The following is a 19,449-nucleotide window of genomic DNA, read 5'->3' on the forward strand; positions in this document are numbered from 1 at the left end:
GGGCTCTGGGGTGCTGGGGACCGGGATGGAGCTGCACAGGGAGACTGGCACTGTGCTGCTGGGGGGCTCCAAGGTGCTGGGACCTAGGACTGGGCTGCACAGAGGGGCTGAGATGGTGTTGTCAGGGAGCTCTGGCATGCTGGACACTGAGACAGGACTGCCAGGGGCCTCTGGGCTGGTGCTGCTGGAGGTCTCCAAGGCACCAGGCGTAAGGGTGGGATTGCTGGGGGCCTCAGAGGCACCAGGCTTAAGGGTGGGAGTCCTGAGGCCACGGGTGGAGGTCCTGGAGGGCTCCAAAGTGGTGCTGCTGGGGGTCCCCGGGGTGCAAGGCATTGGGGTGGTGCTGCTGGGAGGGCCCAGGGTAGCACTTCGCGGGGGTCCTGGGGTGCAAGGTGCGGTGACACTGCTGCGGGAGCCCCGGGCGCAGGACGCTGGGGTGGCGCAGTCATGGTCCTACAGGACATTTTAGGAGGAAAGGGGGGGTCAAGACAGCCCTGCCCTTTCCCGTTGCACCCCGCAGCCTTTTGCCCCGGTCTCCCCATTTCCCCCACTCCAGTAAAAACGCCCGCCCTCCCCTTGCCCCAGTACCATGAAACCCCCCCAACATCCCCGGTTCCGGTACACCGCAGCCCTCCCCGTTATCTCCCGCACACCGACCTTGAGCCGCAGCCGGCGGAGCAGGGGGGTCAGGCTGGTCCGGTCCGCGCCCAGCTGCAGCTCCTGCAGTGGGGTGCGCCGGGGCCGCTTCTGCGCCTGGGGGGGGACCGGGGGGGTCACCGGCGGCAGCACCGGCAGCTCCCCCCCACCACACACACACACATACACATAGAGATACCGGGAGCGCTGCGGACCGCACCGGACCCGCCACCCCCTCGGGGACCAACCGGCCCCGCCAGAACATCCAAACCGAACCCCAGCCCCGGCCCGCACTCACGGCGGGGGTCTTGGCGCGCTGCATGGTCCGGGATTGCTCCCGGTCTCGACTCCGGTCGCTCTCAGTCGCGGCCCCGCTCCCGGTCTGGGCCCCGGGCCCGCCGGTTCGGGTTCGAGCCCCGGGCCCGCCGCCGCCCGCGCGCCGCCGGTTTGAAAACCACGCGCGGCTCTGATTGGCTGCGCCGCGCGCGCGTCACCGCGCGGGGCGACCGTTGGGGCGGGGCCACGCCCGGGCGGTGGGCGGGGAGTGGGCGGGGCTTTACCCGATGGCCACGCCCCCCCTGCCGCGGTGTGAGGCGCCGGGGGAACGGACAGACGGACGGACACCAGGGTGGACAGACGGACCCAGCAACCCCCGACCCTGGGCCTCCCGCATCGCCTGCCCCGGGGAAACTACCCCACACAGCCCCCAGGCCTGCCCCAAGCCCGCCCCGAGGGAGGAGGGTCCAGCCCCCGCCCCGGTGGTCCCGCTTTCCCCACCACGAGTCACGGCAGCACCCGCAGCAGTGCCCGCGGCTCTCGGGTTTATTGCTCCCGCGGGGAGAGGTACAGAGTTGAGGTACCCGGGGATGAGATTGGGGGGTACCCGGGTAACCCCTTGGGGGACCCGGCCCAGCTGGGTCTGACCCGCTGCTGGGGTAGGGGGATGTCCCTGAGCGATGCCGAGGGTCCCAGCCGTGGTGGCTCAGCCAGGCCAGGGCCGGTCCGGGGGGGCGGCGAGGTCGTAGTCAAAGTCGGCAAAAGTGGCGGGGTCGGGTGGGGGCTGCTCAGGAGGTCGCGGGGCCACCGCCACCACCACCGGGTCCTTCTGCAGCAGGTCCGCGTCGAAGGCCACCCCGCGGAAGAAGGGGTGGCCCTGGAAGTGGTGGAGGTAGCGCAGGCGGTACAGGGGGTTGTGGCACAGGAGCTGCGGACAGAGAGAGGACAGTGAGAATGGAAATCCCAGCATCCGGCCCTGGGGCCAGTGGGAACCCCAAAATCCAGGCAGGAGGGTTACCTCGGCGAGCAGCCGGGCCAGCTCAGGGCTGAACTCAGGTGGGCTCTCGTAGCTGCTCTGTTTGACACGTTCCAGCATGGCCACATGGTCCCCCGCTGGTGCCACAGGGAACTGGGGGGACAGATAGTGAATTCAGGGTCTCCCTGAGGTGTCCCTGTCCCCCCACCCTGTGGTCCTCACCTCCCCACTGGCCAGGGCGAAGAGCAGGACTCCCAGGGACCACCAGTCGGCCGCGTGGCTGTAGGGCCCTCCGCTCAGCACCTCTGGGGCTGTGGGGAGAGTGGGTGAGCACCCGGGGGTCTGTGCCCTCCACCACAGCCCCCCCAGCACAGCCCCCCTTACCCATGTACTGCAGGGTGCCACAGATTGTGTGGGCTCGCTCACCCCACTGCAGGTACCGGGAGAGGCCAAAGTCGGTGAGCTTGAGGTGTCCTGTGGGGCCAGACACCACGTGGGAACCCGTAGAGAGGGTGTCCCCATGGACGGGGTGTCCCCACGGATGGCATGTCCCCAAGGCAGTGCCACCAGGCTCTTACCTCTCTCATCCAGGAGGATGTTCTCCATCTGAAATCAGACAGGCACTGGGGTGGCCTCTCCGTGCTGGGGGTTCAGAGACCCCCCCACCCCATCCTCCAGCTGCCCAGCCCCACTGCCACCCACCTTGACATCTCTGTGCATGATGCCCAGGTCGTGGAGGTACACTGGGGACAAGACAGAGCCGTCAGTGCCATGCGTCCCCTCCCAGCACGGCGCCCATTGCCACCCCTGGGGTCCCTGCAGGTCCCCGTTGGTGGGGACAGTGGTGGCTGTCCCCAGCATGGCGGGTCACTCACCCAGCACCAGCACCAGTTCGGCGGCGAAGAGGCGGACGGTGGCCTCGGCCAAGCAGCCGGCCGTGCGCCACAGCGCGTGCAGGTCCCCGGTGCTGCAGTAGGTGCACACTGCCGGGACAGGTGACATGCCTTACTGACTGGCTGGGGTGGCACGGGCGCAGGGGGGGGTCACTGGGACCATGCATCGAGGTGGTGGAAGCACCAGGGCAATATGGGCACCAGGTTAAGGTGACACAGGCATGAGAACATGCAAGTACCACGGTGACATCGGCAACAGAGCCCTGTGGGCACTGGGAACACACAAGCACCCAGGGCCACATGAGGTATTAAAATGACGTGGTCCTTGGGGCTCACACAGGCACCGGGAATACACAAACCGCAGCGGCCGAGGTGACCACAGCCATCAGGGCCGGCCAGGCACCAGCACTGGGGTGCTTTTACCACTCCCACACTGGCCCCTGTCCCGCCGTGGCTTGTGTCCATCCCTGTCCCCCATCCGCATCCCCGCGGAGGGTGCGGGGTGGGAGCGGCGGCCGCAGCGCCCGGATCCCCGCGGGGCAGCGGCGGCGCGGGGGGAGCGCGCGCGTGTGCGGGGACACGTGTGCGGGCGGCGGGGACACGTGCGCGGGCAGGGGGGGCCGGGGCGAGCCCGCGGGCAGATGGTCACTCACTGATGAAGAGGTGGCGCTGGCCCTGCCAGCTGTCCCCCAGCCCGTGGACAAACGGGTGCCTGACCTGTCTCTGGGGACACAAAAGCACAGAGGGTGAGCGCCCCCCGGGGTAGGGGGGTCACGAGGGGCCGGGGACCCCGCTTCTGTCATCTTCCATCCGCAGCTCTCACGGCTTCCTGATGTCCCCATGGCCACCCTGAACCCCTTCACGGGCTGGGGTCCCTCCTGGGCCCCCCCTCACCTGGATGCTGACTTCTTCTTTGCACTGTTTGAGGGTGTCACGGCGCAGCACCTCCACCTTAGGCACCACCTGGGGGGGCGGGGGGAGTGAGGCACTGTCAAGGGAGGGGACAAGGGCAGGTGGGGGCACCCATGGGCCCCGGGGGTCAGCACCCACCTTCACGGCGCAGACCTTCTCCCGCCCACAGTCCAGCACTTTGAGGATGGTCCCGAAGGAGCCTTTGGCCACGAAACCCAGGATCTGAGGGGAGGAACAGGAGCTGAGCTCTCCACGGAGATGGATTTGGGGTGCTCAGGTGGGGGGTCCTGCTCACGTTGGAGTAACATGAGGGGCCCAGAGCACATGGGGACCTGGAGGACCCGATAGAGACCCCAGCAGGGTACATGGGGACCCGGTATGGGGCACAGGGACATGGGGGACAGGGACACGATAGGGACCCCAGCACGGCAGCGGTGGGTGTTGACAGAATGCACAGAACCCCCGGGGGTACACGCGGGACCTCGGTGGGACAGCAAGCTCCGGTGTGGTGCAGAGGAACCCCGGCAGAACACACCGAGACCCGACACGGGGATCCGGCGGGGATAGAAGGGGACCCGGTGGAACGGCCGGGGACGCCGGTAGGATACGCAGGGACCCGGCAGAGCGTGCGAGGAGAGCTCGGTAAGGCAGTCGGCGATGCCGGGATGGCGGCACGGGATGCACGGACGGCGCGGGAGGATGCTCAGAGCGCTGGGGGACCCCGGTAGGAACGTGCAGGAACGGCGGTAGGACGAGCAGGGACACCGGTACAGGGTGCGAGGGGACCCGTTAGGGCGCCCGGGGCTGCCGGGGCGGGATGCGCGGACGCCCCGGGAGGACGATCGGGGACCCCGTTCGGATGCACCGGGACCCCGTTCGGAGGGTGGGGGCCCCGGGACGGCACCTTGAGCTGCTGCTGGCGGGCGGAGGGGCGGACGGGGAACTCCGGCAGGAACAACGAGACGAGCTGCGGCAGCGGCCACCCGGGCAGCGGCGGCTCCTCGGCGGGGCCCCGCGGAGCCAAGGCGAGCCCCGGTACCGGCACCGGTACCGATACCGGCACCGACCCTGCTCGGTTCAACAGCGCCCGCACCCACGACCCCACGGCGCGGCCCTGCGGAACCGGGGACAGCGTCAGCGAGGGGACCCCGGGGCGGGGGATGCCCAGGGGGATCCCCGGGGCTGATGCCGCCAAACGCACCTGGGGGGGCCGCACCGGAGCCGGGGCCGGGTCGGGGCCGCTGCTCGTCGCTCCCATCGCGGCGCCGCCCGGCCGCGCCCCGGGCCCGGTCCCCGGTAATCGCCGCCTTACATAACCCCGCCGCCCCGCCCCGCCCCGCCCGCCGCGACCACCCCCCGCCCCGGGGCTCGGCGGCGGGGCTGCCCCTAGCACCTCGACACCCACCCGTGACCGATCCCCCCCACCCGGGACCCCCACTACACATTCGGGGGTTACTCACCCCACCCCCGGGACTGATCCCAGCCCCTCTCCAGGATCCCCTCCCTACACACTCTGCGATTCCCCCTTCAACATTTCCTCCTCTCTTTGCACCCCACGAGCTGCAGCCCTGAGGCAGTGCCTGCAGTCCCTGCTGAGCCCCGGCACGGCCCTGGGCTCACGGAGGAGACCTTAAAAAGGTAAGTGGACAGCTGAGCCCAGGGCAATGCAGGGGTGCCCTGAGTCCCAAAACGGGGTCCCTGAACAATTCCTGGATAAGCCCAGAGGTGAAGACCCCGTGATGTGGTGCTGCCGGGCTGAGGTGGGGCATGGTGCTGAGCACTGCAGGGTGAGGCAAGAAACAAGCCACTGGCCTGAGCCTGTTCCAAATTAAAAACTCTTTATTTAAACTCTCTCCTGTTCCCCTTTTTCCCAGCCTGGAGCGATCCTGCTGCTTCACCAGGCCCAGAGGCTGGGCCCAGCACCCGCACAGCAGGGAGTGGGGCAAGCTCACAGGAGGAACCCTTGGCACGAGGGTTCTGCACCCCACAAAGCGGTCCCGGAGCACCCTGTGCCCCACATCCCCGTGCTGCTGCTCCACCCCTGCCCCACAGCGACGGGGCTGCCGAGGGCCTGCATGTGGCTCAGCCCTCCTCGGGCAGGACAGCCCCCTCTCCACCTTCAGGGTGCCCCCCCAAGGGGGGAGCACGGGGCACCCCAAATCCCTTCCCGGCCTGCCGGGTGCTGCCGTCATTTGCGCCTGCCAAAGATCGACTTCTTGCTGGGGTTCTTCTCGCCCACACTCAGCCCGATGAGCAGTCGAGCCTTCTCGTCCTCCTCCTGCTGCTGGATGGTCCCGTCGGATTTGTTCTCCAGCTTCCCCCGGGCCTCTGCTCCCGCCGCCGGCTTCAGGCGCAGCTTCTCCTTTATCACCTGTCCCGGGAGTCAGGGGGCTCAGCACCCCCCATGGCCACATCCCGGGCCCTTGGCATGGGTGACAGCCTAAGCTGCTGAGCCAGTGCAGATGCTTCCCGCTCTGGGGAACGTGACACCCACCCTGGGGTTACCATCGCCATCCTGGGCAGAGCAGCTCTGGCAGCCTCCAGAGCGGGAAGAGGGATGTGGTCCCACGTACCTGTGCCACCAAGGCTTTGCGGCTGTCCCTCTTCACCGCCATGGCAAAGTCCAGCCATGTCCATGTGTTGTTGTGGTACTCCAGGCATGGCAGCACCAGGTTCAGGTCGCCCCAGTCCACGCTGTTCTTCTCCCCCTGTGTGACAGAGGTGTCAGGCAGTGTGGGACGATGCCCCAAGCCACCCCCAGGCACACTCCATCCCACTGATCCCACACCTTGTAGCTGACACAGAGCGGCACCTGCGGGATCTTGATGTAGATGAAGGAGTTGTTCATGGCTGCACGCTCCTTCATCTTGTCGATGTCATCCACGGGATGCTGGGGACAGAGCAGAAGCCATGAGCAGAAGGGAAGGAGGGGGGACACAGCCAGGAACCAGCAGGGAAGGGACAGCCGGGCATTAGGCCATGGCATTGCTTCACCAGGGAGAGGTGAGAGCTGCTCTGGCAGGGTGTTAGAAAAATGAGATACAGGGATCACATCAAGCGTGCAGGCGCCTGGTTGTAAAGGATGCAAATCCTCATGGTGGGAGGGCGCAGGAGAAAACAGACAAGTGTGGGAGGGAAGTGTGGGAGGACATGGCTATGCAGCCCTGCAGTCAGGGGAAAACAGACTGGCACCACGGCAGGGCTGTCGCAGATTCCCCCCTCACGGCAGCAGGAGGTACCTCAGGTGCTTTTCGGAACGATCTTCTGACCCCTGATGTCCGGTTCAGTCCCTGAGCAACTCCCTTCCCTGGGCCCAGTGAGTCATCGGCCACAATCAGCTGCCGTGGCTTCACCACGGGGATCCCTGGGGCAAACAGGGTGGGAGGTGGTGGTGGTGTCCAGCCAGGGGTTAGCCATGACCCAGACCCTCCAACCATCTCCCTGTCCACAGGGGAAACCACAAATCCCTGTTCCTCAACTCATGGCTGGACAGCAGCTGCCCACAAACATATCCTGGACACACAGCTAGAGCTGTTCAAGGACATCCAGAGGGGAGGGTGATCACGAGCCTCTCACCTGTTGTCACCAGCTTGGACTTATCTTCCTCATCCCCCACCTCCTCCTCCTCCACATTACGGCCAGGGAAGAAGAAACCCATCATTCTGTGGAAGAACTGGTGGGTGAGCTGGATGGTGAGAGGCACCACATTCACCTGTGGGAAGGAGACATGTCAGAGCCAGGCACACACTGCCTGTGCCCCACGGAGACCCTGGCACCTCCTGGCCCAGCCCTGGCACCTCAAAATGCTCCTTGATGGAGATGCCTCCCACGGGCGGCCGGACCTTGCTGAAAATCCTCAGTGCCAGCTGCCGGCCGGACTGGCAGGAGCTCTGAGGACGCAGCACCACCTGCAGGGAAGAGGATGGGTGGCTGGGGTGAGGACAGGCCACTCTACCCAGGCCACCCATGGGTCCCCAGGATGCAGGGCTGCTCCCCCAGCTGCCACTTGCCTTGTACACAGCATTGGGCAGGAGGTTGTTCATGGTCACCCAGCCCAGTTCCAGCAGATGCTCGGCCGTGTCATCAGACTTGTTGACCTGCGCAGACAAAGCCATCAGCTCCCAAAGTCCCTGTCCCCAGCTCAGGGGCTGTGGGTGGCACTGTCCACCTCCACACCTTGCTGTAGAGGAAGCGCTGGAGCTCCAGCTCGGCGATGCCCAGCTGCCCATCCTCCTCCGTCAGGCGCCAGCGTGCCTGGGCAAAGTAGAACTCGGTCCTCCGTGCCACGCTCACGTCCTCCGGCTGCTTTCGCAGCTCCATCTTGTTGGCTCGCTGCAGCTGGAAGTCTTTGAAGCACCTGCAGCACAGAGGAGGGAGCTGGGATGTGGGAGCCCTGGGTAAGGGGGACACAATGCTGCGGAAGGCTGAGATCATAGAATCATAGAACGGTTTGGGTTGGACACCTCCCACTGTCCCAGGTTGCTCCAAGCCCTGTCCAGCCTGTCCTGGAACACTTCCAGGCATGGGGCAGCCACAGCTTCTCTGGGCAACCTGTGGCAGGACCTCACCAGGAAAAATTTCTTCCTAATACCCAATCCAAACCCACCCTCAGTTTAAAGCCATTCCCTCTTGTCCTACCTGATCAGTATGTTCAGCTCCTCGCTCTCCAGCTGCAGGTCAGCTTTCTCCTGGCTCAGCTGCTGCTGCAGCCGATGGTTCAGGTCGAGCAGGATCTCGTTTTTGCTGTCATCCTTCAAGGACTGAAGGACAGACAACCCTCAGCACCCTCTGCCCTGGAGTGGGGATCCCACGGAACCAGGGATGTGGGCTCACCTTCATGTTGGAGTACATCTGCTTCTCCAGCTGCCGGATCTGGGCCACGTGCTGCCTCACAGCCTCTTGCAGGTGTAGGATACTGCTGCGCTGCTCCTCAGGGTTGCTGGAGATTTCCAGCTGGAAACGCACCCGCTGCTTCTTCTCACTGTGCTCCTGGACACAGGGATAGGGCAAGGTTAGGACAGCCTGGTTGCACTGAGTGGCACAGACACCTGGAACCCCATGGGTACCTTGCGTTTGGGCTCCACGTGCAGCAGCAGGTTGTTGACTATGTCGAGGATCATGGCATACTGTGCGGGGTTGGTGGAGATCTCCAGGTCGTGGTGGATCAGGGTGAAGGTGTCCACAGCTCCTGCAGGGACACAAAGGGCAAGTGGGGCCTCAGCATGGCCAGAAATGTGCTGGGGACTCCTCCTGCATGCAGCCCTCTGACCTCAGCAGGGCCAAAAGAGACCACCCCTGGAGTTAGCCTCCACCCGTGGGTCAGCCCAGAGCTCTACCCACCAAGGCACACTGCCTGCATGCACCCACCCTCCTGCTTCTTCAGCAGATCCTCTTTCTCCTGGTTGGCAGGGGTCTCAGGGGGCTTTATCTGCGTGGCCAGCTCGGGGTCGATGTCATGGCTGTAGCTGATGTAGTACATGCGGCAGCTGCAGCGAGAGATGATCCTCTGCACCTGCTGGGTCTGCTGGGCTTCCGAGGGCTGATTCCAGTCTGGGGACAGGCAGAGGGACCATAGTCAGAGTGCCACTTCCTGGCACGCTGGGGACTGCACAGTGCAAGGCTTGGAGCATCAGCCACCTCCTGGAGCCACGCAGGGCCAGGCCAGGTGCTCTCAGCTCTACCAGCCTTGGGGTCACATCCAAGTGGGACTGGGGTAGGCACAGCAGCCAGGGCTGTGGGCAGTACCTGTGGTGGTGCTGACCATGCCCCCCACTGCCTGCCCGCTCTCCATCAGCTCCTGCACCGAGTCCAGGCTCCTCTGCCGATGCTCCTCAATATTTTTCACCTGGGGAGGCAAGGAGGCACAGCTGGCTGTCCCCATTCTCCCTGCCTTGGCCAGGGCACTGTCAGCACTGCCTGTCCCCCACGCAGCTCACCCACCACACACTCACCTCCAGCCAGAGCTGGCCATGCTCCCCCTCAGAGGGACTGCTCTCTGTCGTGGCAAAGTACTGCATGCCATCCAGCAAGCATGTCCAGGATGTCTTCTGCTTCAGAGTGTCCCCGTACCAGGCGGGGTGGTGCTGGCACTGCAGCAGCTGTGCCTTCGCGGCAGACACGATCACACAACCCTCCGTCTCTGCACCACGCAGAACCATCTGTAGAGGGAGAGACCCCAGGGGTCTGATGGACCTTTCTGGGGCAGGCACAGCCCCTGTCACAGCCAGGCCGTGGGGACAGGCAGGTACCTGGCAGTTCACCAGCTCGATGAGGCAGTTGCGGTTGTAGATGTCGTCGGTCTGGCAGGCGGCGATGCCGCAGAGCTGCTCGCTGGCCCCTGACTCCTCCTCTGTGAAAACCACAAACTTGTCCGTTTCCTCAATGAGCTTCTGCAGCATGTAGGCCCCTGGGGAAGGAGAAAGGGTCAGTGCAAAGCTGTGGGGGGATGACTCAAACGTACAGGGTGAAGGCAGGCATGGCTTTGTGTTGTGACTTCCCCTTGCTCCCCTCCCTGCCATGCTCACCCCCTGAGGAGGCTCTCTCGGGACGGCCACTGGTGATGGGAGCGGTCACTCTGGCAGGGATGGAGTGAGCAGAGAGAGGGCCACGCTTCAACTTCTTGGCCTGCAGCTGTGTATCAATCTTCAGCCCCTTCAGGGCCTCGGTGGACAGGTTACGCTTGAGCACAGCTGCTTTCTTGTAGCCATCGTAGAGGCCGAAGGCGATGTCCCGGTTCGTGGTGGTCCAGGACGCCCGCAGGTCCACCAAGTGCAGCTGGTGTGTGTGGAAACCATCGTCCCCATCACGCAGGGGCAGCTCCTGGGCACAGAGGGTCAGAGCCTCAGCACAGCAAAGCCAGCCCCAGCCCTGCCCAGTGGCCTCATGCACTAGGGCTGGTAGCCCTGCCAGGCCCTGCAGGCAGAGTGTGGGGACTGAAGCCCAGGGGACCACCCCAGAGACCCCAGCATGGGCCCATGCCAGGGATGGGACAAAGTCAGGTGCTTGGTAGCTTGGAGGCCCTGAAGTTCTGTCTCTTCCCCAGCCAAATCCCTTCCCCAATGCACCCAACAACCAACACCCCTCGTCCTGGAGATGCCACCAGGCCAGCACAGGCTGCCGTGCCCTGTTTGCAGCGGTACCTCCTCAGCCGTGCGGTTGCTGTGCCGCTGGTAGGTGAGGGAGGACAGGCTCAGCAGGTGGGTTTTCTTCACCAGGGTGTCAAGCTGGTGGTCAGCGTTCTCGTCACAAGTGGAGGCCATGAGGTGCACGGTGACCTGGCTCAGGTCACTCACCATCTGCATGATGCTCCACTCCGAAATGAGCCGTCGCATCACTGTGCCAGCTGGGGGACAGCGACAGGGCTCAGCCAGGGCCCTGCTGTACCTGCAAGTGCTGCTGGCAGGATTCCCACTCACCTTGCGGGATGAGCCGCTGCGTGCCCCGCGTGAAGATGTGTCCCTGGCAGCATTCCACCTGGATCCCCCGCTGCTGGGCAAAGGAGGCCCAGTAATGCACCTGAGAGGGAGCAGAGAGCAGCAGCTGGGAGTCCAGCACAGGCAGAGCAGGGAAGAAACACTGGATTTCCAGCCCTGGGAATTACCTGCAGCCGGGGGAAGAGCGCGGTATAGGACAACTGCTTGTAATGCTGCCCCAGCTTCTTCTTGCTGGGTTTCATGTTGTTGAAGAGCTTCCCACGGCAGATGGGCCTTGTCACGCTGGTCCACGTGGCCCAAAAATTCTGCATCCAGCGGAGGGTGCTGCTGTAGAGCAGGATCCGGGGCTGGGAGTGCTCTGAGAATATACCCACCATCAGCCAGCACCATGGGGCTGGGACATGGCAGCACCTAACCCACAACCAGCGTGCTCTGCCCCATCCCCCTTGTTCCCAGGGGATCCCCAGGATGCTGTCAGCCACCTTTACTGGGCTGTGTCAGGTCCATGCGGATGGAGAGGTTGAGGTTCTCGGAGCGGAAGGCACGGTAGGAGTCGTACTGCTGCCCCACTGGCACCTCAGGCAGGAACTCGGGGGAGCGCAGCACCACACCATGGTGGTCGTGGGGGTTCCCATGGCACAGCCACTGCAGGTCCAGTGTCATGCACAGGTCAGGCAGGTGCAGGAAGCAGCAGTCGTCATATCTGAATGCAGAGACCCCAGTCACCCCGCAGCACCGGTGGGGGCCCCCTGTGCTTGTGGCCCCACACTCACTTGGAGGCTGTCCGGACGTTGATATCCAGGTTGCCCTTGAAGACAAACTGCCCAGGCTTCCAGTGGAAGGAGAGCTGGCTCCACTCCCAGTGCATGTTCTCCGTGGTGTTGTAGGGGTCCTGCAAGGACAGGCGTGAGGAGAGACCGGTGTGAGCTGACCCCACACCACGCTGTTTCCCAGTCCAGTGGCACCCACCTCGGTGGCCAGCTGGTGCAGGTTGGCCTGTTCAATGTCCATGTGCCAGTCTCCGTGGAAGAGAAGGCGGCTCTTGTCCCACCAGGGCAATGGGGCACTGGGGTCCTCTGAGGGCTTGGTGAGGAGATCCACACACTGGCCGATCAGGGTCCAGGCTGGGTCCCAGCAGGGCCCCCACACAATGGTGTACTGGGAGATCACAGCTGGGGACACAGAGGTTGGCTCAGCCATTTGCCCTGTCCCTACGCCACCACAGAGCCCCCCATTCCTCCAGCTCTTACAGTGAAAGTCGTGGTAGAACTTCAAGGGTGGCATGTTCCTCTCCACTGTGGCATCCCCCCAGGGCAGCCCCAGCTTCAGGACCTGGCGACGCCGGGAGCAGGCCTGGCCGCACTGCTCGGCTCCGATCAGCCGGCCGGACAGCTGCCAGTTCCGGATCTCAAACAGGTACCGGGGGTAGTCACGGATCCGCACTGCGGGCGGAGGAAGGGCTGAGGGATGGGGCAGCAAAGAGACAGGCAGTCCCCCACTCCGGCCACAGTAGGAGCCAACATCCTGTCACATCTCTGCTTCCTTCCCCCTCCCTTGAACCTCCAAAAATTGTTTTCCCTGCTTGGTTACACACCACGTGGTGCCAGCCCAGGCCGCGCAGCCATCATGCTGTCCTCCAAGGGCACCCTCCCACGAAGCAACTCACCAAAGAAGCTGCCAACTCTGCCCTTCATCATGCGGCACCACTGCGTGACCATCTCCAGACCCTCAGGGGGAAACGGGCTGACGTCATCCAGGTCCCTCATCTGCTCCAACACACGCTCCGTGCCGTGGAAGGACTCATCAGCCATGGCCACCAGCTCCAGGTGGGCCAGCGTCCAGGTGAGGAGGGCTCTCCGCATGGGCGTGTTGGCGTAGAGGCGCCGCGAGCGCTGGATGTAGATCTCGATGTTCTTCTTCTCCAGAGCAGCGTAGAGCTCCTCGATCTTGCGGGCAGGCAGCAGCTCCCCGTGCTGCTTGCGCAGTGCGGCCACCTTGGCGTCCAGCAGCTGCAGGCGTTTGGCGCTCTCCTTGCTCTCATCCTTCATCAGCTCATAGTTGTCTCTCAACTTGACCTCGAAGACATCATCCAGGAAGACCCAGGAGAAGTGGGTGACTTTGAGCAGGAAATCGGGGGGCAGGGCTGTGCTGGCGGGGTGCCCGGGCTGGTGCAAGCCCTTCAGCCACTTCTGCACGCCCACGGCAGCGTCCAGCGTGCGGGAGAAGTCGTACTGGTAGGGGAACTCGATGGTCACGCTGGCGAAGGAGAAGGCCCAGCCGCGGTTGCGGAGGGTGCGCAGGGCGGGGAAGGCGTCGCGGTGCCGGACAACCTCCTCCAGCTCCGGCAGCAGCTTCACCTCCACCTCCTTGAAGCTGAAGATGCTGTGTCCATCAAAGCCGGCGGCCAGCTCGGGGCAATAGCTGTGCAGAGCACCGCCATGCCAGCTCACCGAGGTCCGTTCCGCAGCCAGGCTGATGTAGTTGGCCTCAGAGACAAAGGCCGTGAGCTTGGCAGAGCTCAGCTCCAGGGACAGGGACAGGAATCTTTTGGGAGAGGGTCCTTTTGGCTGCAGGGGCCCCGGTGACTCAGTAGGGGTGGCTGGGTGGGACGTGGGGCTCTCTGGGGGCACGGAGGGAAGCGTCCTGTGGCCGAGGGCGCTCCGCAAGGCTTCGTGGCACTGCAGGGTGGCCAGGGTGTGATGGTACAGGTGCATGTGGTCAGGTGGGCTCCACAGCACCACCAGCCCCTCGCCGCACTGCACCTGCACCGGAGAGAGTGAGCAGGCACCACGTCACTGCCAGGGCAAGCACAGCACAGCCCTATTCTTCCCCCAGCACCTTTCACGCCAGCCAATCCTCCCCCTGCCCCATCCTACCCAACAACAGGATAAAGCAGTGGCCCGACAGCCAAACCAACCTCCAGAGAGCGGATGCTGCTGTGGTAGGTGACAGAGAGCATGGAGAGGTTGGCCACTGGATTGGGGATGGCAGGAGCTTTGCAGCACGGCTGCATCTTCTCAGTGATGCTCTTGACCAAGGCCAGCACCATGCCCTGGACGCTGACCGTGCAGCTCTCAGCACTTCCCAGGACGGTCAGCGTGTCCAGCCGCAGCTCCAGAGCACCTGGAGAGACAGCATGTCAGTGCTGGAGGCACATAGGAGGCACACCACAACATGCCAGGTTCCTCTGACTGCAGGATTATTCCAGGACAGACATCTGGGATCAGCTTGGATGCTACTTACCCACTATGGCCGAGAGGGTGAAAAGGTTCACGTCTTCCACCTTCAGATCCACCTTCCAGAGCAGCCCCCAGGGCTCGCTGGAGACAGAGGGCGGCTGCTTGGCAGGCTCAGCCCCACCACGCCGTGGGCAGAACAGGGGCAGGACCCTGGCCAGGCACTCAGTGCAGGTATCAGATGATTCCACTTGCAACCCCCGGATGGTGCAATCCAGGAAGAGTGTATCTGACTGGGCGCTGGACATGCCGAGGGGCTGGTTGTAGCTGCCCTGCAGGACAACAGGACAATCACTCTCAGGCTGCAGGACATCCCTGTGCCACCACACATCCCTGTGCCACCCCCATGGAGTCTGAGACTGAAATCCACCCCTTGTCCCCTTGGCTCGTCCCTCACCTGGAGGTTGAAGGAGTCGAGGATGAGGGCTTCTCCCCACACGTGCATGTTGGGGGGATGTGGGGCACGCTGGATGTGGGAGTCATTGCCCACCCGCCAGCACAGGTGGTCCACAGCCAGCACTGCTCGCTGGTGCACGCTCTGCGGCCGCAGGTGCTGGTAGTCTGTGGGCACAGAGGAGGGGGGAAGCACAGGCAGGGCTCACCCAAACCTGGGCACCTCAGACACAACCAGGCAGGGATCCACAGCCCGTGGCCACACACACACGGGCAAGCACAGCGGCAACACGGCCCACCCCATTCCCATCCTGGTGCCTCTCTGGCAGACCCCAAGAAGAGCCCAGCACCTCCCTGATCCAGCCTGTACCTGCAGAGATGGAGTTGAAACCCAAGGCGAAGGGTGGAGTGTCCCCCAGCTGCACGGACACATTGACGTTGGACAGCGAGGCACACAGGATGATGGGCGCTAGGATTTGGGGATAGCTCCTGCACGGGACAAGCAGGGATGGGCTGTTACTGGGAGCTGCGTGCCACGGAGCCTGGCAGGGAGCAGGCCCAGAGGGATGTCCTCTCTGCAAGGGCTCCCTAATCGCCTCCTGACCAGCCTCTCCATCCCACAGGCTGTGCAGATAAGGTGCTGAGTGCCCAGGCACCGTGCCAGAGCGTGGGCAGCAAGAGGAAACAAGCTGTGATACCAGCAGCTGCACTGAGGCCAAGTTTACCTTCCCTTGTGCCTTTGGCTGGGGACAGGCACCACCCGGGACCTGCATTCCTGTGCCAACAGGCCCAGCCAGTGCGAAAACTCTTGGTGACGGTAGTGGATGATGCAGGTGTTGAGCAGCACAGCAGCCGAGAGGTCAATGGCTGTGACCTAGAGCAGGGAAAGGGCCAGGTGGCAAAAAACTCATGCCAGGAGCCAAACCAGCCACCCTCAGGGGACAGAGTGTACCCAGCGCTAGCTCACCTGCACGCTGGTCTTCAGGGAGTTGAGGCACACGATGCGCTGGCGGCTCTGGGACAGGAGAAGACCATCTGGGGGGACAGAGGAGCACAAATGAGGGGTGGCAGAGGGCAGTGATGGCAGCCCTGTCCCATGGGTGCCCTCCTGGCTACTTGCCCTCCAGCTGGAGGTCTACACTCATTTGGTCCAGGTCTGAGGTGGGCGTGAAGTTGCGCAGCGGGATTTGCTCCTCTTCACGCTGATATAGAAACTGCAGCAGCTTCAGGCTCCAGGTGAGGTGCCTGGAAGACACACAGAGTCACTGCCAGGAGGGAACTGCACTGTCACATTCTCCATCTCCGTGTCTCTCATCACCAGCTGACCAGCACGCTGGCATGGACAAACACAGCAGCCAGTGCCCAGCTGCAGCCCAGCCCAGCGCTCTCATCCCATCGCCTGAGGATCCTCTCAGCTGTCCTACTGGAGAACCAGCTCACGTGCCTTCCTGCCTCCCCAAGAGCTCAGCCCCAGGCCAAGATCAGTCCTTCCCACTGGAGTGGGCTCTAGGACTTGCTCTCTGCAGTCTGTCAGAGCTAAAGGATGAGCAAAGAATGGCACACTTGTCCCCAGGTCCATGTCCCCAGCGTTAATTTGGACTCGGACAGCCTCCCCCTCCACCTGCCTCCTTTACCTCTTCTGGCTGTTCATGGACAGCACCATGCTAGTGTTCTCCAGCTTCATCTCCACCCTCCTGGGGATGAGCTTCAGTGTGTCCCTGCTCAGCACAGACAGGGACTTCGAGGGCTCCCCTGGGCCTGGAGAAGGACAGAGAGAGTCACGGGAAGGACTTGCCCAAACCCCACACCCTGGAGCGGCAGGGAGGGATCGCACAGCAAAATCCCTCTGCCTCCAGTGCAGCTATGGGGGCCACCAGCCCCTGCCCTGCCCAGAGCTTGCCCCTGCCCATCCTGACCTGTGCTGGGCTCTTCCCCCATGCTGCTGTGCTGGGCCCCAGCAGTGATGTGGTGCAGCAGGGGGCTGCAGAATAGCCCCTCGTGCAGCTCTGCCTGCAGTGTCCGGACGCAGAGCCAGATGCCCACCAGCCGCCGCTTGCTGCTGATCTCCAGGGAGAGGGAGAGCGCCAGGGCCAGCTCTGCCAGGCACGTGTCATCCTGTGCACAGGGGACACGGCAAGGAGCACACAGGGAGTCACACAGTGCCCTCCCAGTGGCTGCTCCAGGTGGAGAGCTGGGTACAGCACAGTGCCCAGCACCTGGCAGCATCAGCCTGTCCATCAGGGACACCCTGGAACAGGTCCTCAGTGTTCCACAGAGCCAGTGCCTAGGCTCCAAGTGTGGAATTTCTCCCTCCCCCAGCACTCACCAGCTCGCTGCTCCGGAGGACTTTGCTGTTCACCTTTGTCAGGCTCACCTCGCACGTCAGGCTGGGGAGAGCAGAGAACAGAAGGAGGATGTGGGTCTTGCTGCTGCCAAAACAAGTCCCTGCCCTCTTTCCTGTGGGACACAGGGACCCCAAGTCCCTGCTCCAAGTGCTCACAAAAGCAGAGCATGCCCTAACTCCAGGCACACTACATTATTTGGAGAACGCACAACCCAAGCTTCCTGTGACAGGAAAAGGAACCAGGCCAGCCTCAGAGGAGGTTAATGTGTCACATCACAGGTGACAAAGGATGCTGCTGAGCAGGACAGAGAGACGAGAGACACCAGGCTGGGGTCAGAGGAGCTCCCTGCCCTGGAAGCAGAGTGGGGTACGAGCACAGCATTACCTCTTCCCATTGCCATTCAGGAGGAGACGTGTCTGGCTGGCCTGGATGTGCCAGAGAGACTCTGAGGTGGCCACGTGCAGAACCATGATGTTGATGGAATCCATATGGATGGAAAAGAGCTGGAAGGAAGGTGCTGCTGTGAGGGATATCCGACAGCGGCACAGCCCACAGCGGCCTCTCACCGAGCCAGTGCCTCACCTGGCTAAGGAGCCTCAGCAGGGAGGGTTTAAGGGTCAGGTCTGTTCTGCTTTCACTTCCATCAGCTTCTCTGGGAGTCTCCGGGACGGATGGCTGGAACCCAGGGCCTTTCTGGAGATCCGTGCGGATTCGCACCTCGCCAAAACACAGCTCGAAGTAGCGCCTGGGGATCAACCACACAGGCAGCTCTGACAAGAGCTCACACTTGGCACACCTGTCCCCATCACCAGGGATTTCCCCCACCCCAGGGATGTGCAGGATCGCCACAAGGGCACCCACAAGACACTGCAACCTCCAAGCGTGGGTCACTCCCTCACAGAGCTGACCACATGGAAATAAGGATGGCAGAAAGGTGTAAAGGCAGCAGGGCACAGCCAGCAGGGCCAGGGGTGAGACAGACCCCCAAAGGGAGCAGGCAGGGAGCTGGGGTCGGGGTACATACGGCAGCTCCCGGCTCAGTTTGCTGGAGATCCAGACGTTGTCAATCTCCTGTAAGGACATACAGGTAGGTCAGAGAAGAAAAAACTTGGCTCTGCCTTGTCATGCTCATCTCAACATTCCCACTCCACCCCCAAGGCCTGGGATCATGCAAGGAGCAGCCAAACCCCCAAGTCTGGCCATGGGAGGAAGGGCCTGGCACCAGCCATGGGGATGCTCAGTAGAAGAGCGGCTCCATGGATTTGCTGCCAGACTGGAAGTGACTGGAACCACCTTCCCTACCTGTCTGCCAGTGACCACCCCTCGCCCAGGTACCCACCACAGTCTGCTGCTCCTGCTGGAACTTGAGGCTGATGTTCTGGGCCCAGAAGAAGCCAAAGGAGCCGATCTTCAGCTCTGCATGAAGCTTTTGCCGGCACCAGGTGACGGCCAGGCGACATGCCAGCCATCTGTGGGGACAGGGGGAAGGCCAGGGTCAGTCTCCCAGCTGCAGCTGGGGACCAGGGATGCTCTTTGCCCTCTGAGCACCAGCTCCAGCACCTGCAGCTGGACAGGAGCTCCCAGACTGGGGAAGAGACCCTGCAAGACCACCCCCAACAATCCCTGACCCCCCCTCCCAAGCCCTGAGAGCTCCCTTTGACCTCCACACCCCTCTGACACCCCATGCCCACGCCTGCGGGCTCCCCTGAACTTCTTTAAGCCTCCAAGCCTCTGACACCCAGCTCTACAACCTCCCAATCCCCTGCAGGCTCCCCCCTACAACTCTCCCCCAGCTCTGCGAGCTCCCCAAATCCCTGACACCCCTCCCCAAGCCCTCTTTGACCCCCTTACCCTCTGCTCCCCTCCTCCCAGACCCCCAACACCTCACCCTCAACCCCGCGGGCCCCCTCCACTCCTGACACTACCCCAACCAGCCTCACCTCACCCCCAAAACTCCCGTGGGCCCCCCAAACCCCCGCACCCCCCACTGCCAGCCCCTCGGGCCTCCCCTTGACCCCGGCGAGCTCCTCCCACCCCAGCAGAGCCCCACCCGCCGCGCTGCCACCCCCTCCCAACCCACTGTCCCCCCACTGCCACCGCCGTGCCCCCTCCCCACCCCTGCCACACCCCCCCGAGCCCCCGCGGGGTCCCCCACGCCCCCAGACCCGCCCGGCGGGCCCTGACCGCGCCAGCAGCCCGGCGAGCAGCGCGACGAGGACGAGGCCGAGGAGAGCGGCGGGCAGCGGCGGCGGCATGGCGGGCACGGCCCCGGTGCGGCCCCCGGCCCCGGTGAGACCCCCTCCCTCCCGCCCGCCCGCCCCTGCCCCGGCCCCGCCGCCGCCGCCGCCG

The 19,449-nt window shown here is 63.9% G+C and overlaps 3 protein-coding genes across 4 annotated transcripts in view; all 3 read right to left on the reverse strand.

Annotated features, from left to right (window-relative positions):
* SPAG5 (sperm associated antigen 5) overlaps positions 1-1,086 on the reverse strand; it is an 8,601-nt gene extending 7,515 nt beyond the window's left edge. Inside the window, exons 1-3 of one of the 2 annotated variants that reach the window (XM_042026182.1) lie at positions 935-1,086; positions 658-753; positions 45-453 (exon numbers count right to left, since the gene is read on the reverse strand). In XM_042026182.1, the coding sequence (XP_041882116.1) occupies positions 45-453; positions 658-753; positions 935-958 (529 nt within the window). In that variant the 5' untranslated portion in view covers positions 959-1,086. Of the gene's footprint in view, positions 454-657; positions 754-934 lie in introns of both variants that reach the window. The other variant, XM_042026181.1, reaches the window with a different exon arrangement.
* Positions 1,087-1,440: 354 nt separating this feature from the next.
* Positions 1,441-4,983, reverse strand: RSKR (ribosomal protein S6 kinase related). Its single transcript, XM_042026183.1, has 12 exons — positions 4,895-4,983; positions 4,598-4,807; positions 3,832-3,915; positions 3,676-3,744; positions 3,435-3,504; positions 2,764-2,871; positions 2,591-2,631; positions 2,467-2,494; positions 2,273-2,362; positions 2,111-2,199; positions 1,931-2,041; positions 1,441-1,840 (listed from the first exon to the last, which is right to left on the reverse strand). Exons 1-12 carry the CDS (start codon positions 4,949-4,951, stop codon positions 1,619-1,621), a joined length of 1,179 nt encoding a protein of 392 aa, XP_041882117.1. The 5' UTR covers positions 4,952-4,983; the 3' UTR covers positions 1,441-1,618.
* Positions 4,984-5,514: 531 nt separating this feature from the next.
* On the reverse strand, positions 5,515-19,388 carry KIAA0100 (KIAA0100 ortholog). Its single transcript, XM_042026184.1, has 39 exons — positions 19,285-19,388; positions 18,440-18,569; positions 18,125-18,171; positions 17,683-17,845; positions 17,485-17,603; positions 17,082-17,142; positions 16,672-16,870; positions 16,390-16,513; positions 15,876-16,000; positions 15,723-15,790; positions 15,481-15,629; positions 15,126-15,244; positions 14,760-14,923; positions 14,370-14,634; positions 14,044-14,249; positions 12,793-13,888; positions 12,377-12,568; positions 12,096-12,298; positions 11,900-12,018; positions 11,609-11,829; positions 11,294-11,484; positions 11,109-11,208; positions 10,833-11,035; positions 10,218-10,512; positions 9,942-10,099; positions 9,645-9,851; positions 9,439-9,538; positions 9,061-9,243; positions 8,760-8,881; positions 8,527-8,682; positions 8,332-8,453; positions 7,870-8,050; positions 7,704-7,790; positions 7,491-7,601; positions 7,270-7,405; positions 6,933-7,057; positions 6,482-6,583; positions 6,267-6,401; positions 5,515-6,064 (listed from the first exon to the last, which is right to left on the reverse strand). The coding sequence occupies exons 1-39, from the start codon at positions 19,353-19,355 to the stop codon at positions 5,882-5,884; spliced, it is 6,738 nt and encodes a 2,245-aa protein (XP_041882118.1). The 5' UTR covers positions 19,356-19,388; the 3' UTR covers positions 5,515-5,881.
* Positions 19,389-19,449: the final 61 nt, after the last annotated feature.

The sequence above is a fragment of the Corvus kubaryi genome, unplaced genomic scaffold (assembly GCF_017639235.1).
Source record: "Corvus kubaryi isolate FWS band 111438036 unplaced genomic scaffold, C.kubaryi_AGA036_p1.0 37284, whole genome shotgun sequence".
NCBI classification, from domain to species: Eukaryota; Metazoa; Chordata; class Aves; order Passeriformes; family Corvidae; genus Corvus; species Corvus kubaryi.

Excerpts from the sequence above, each read along its gene's own strand:
- RSKR (XM_042026183.1), bottom strand. The coding sequence starts at position 4,951 with ATGGGAGCGACGAGCAGCGGCCCCGACCCGGCCCCGGCTCCGGTGCGG. Across the intron at positions 4,808-4,894 it reads CTCCGGTGCGGCCCCCCCAG|GGCCGCGCCGTGGGGTCGTG; the intron begins GTGCGTTTGGCG and ends CCGGTTCCGCAG. Across the intron at positions 1,841-1,930 it reads TGGCCCGGCTGCTCGCCGAG|CTCCTGTGCCACAACCCCCT; the intron begins GTAACCCTCCTG and ends CTCTGTCCGCAG.
- KIAA0100 (XM_042026184.1), bottom strand. The coding sequence starts at position 19,355 with ATGCCGCCGCCGCTGCCCGCCGCTCTCCTCGGCCTCGTCCTCGTCGCG. Across the intron at positions 9,539-9,644 it reads ATGGCCAGCTCTGGCTGGAG|GTGAAAAATATTGAGGAGCA; the intron begins GTGAGTGTGTGG and ends TTGCCTCCCCAG. Across the intron at positions 8,051-8,331 it reads GAGCTGAACATACTGATCAG|GTGCTTCAAAGACTTCCAGC; the intron begins GTAGGACAAGAG and ends TCTGTGCTGCAG.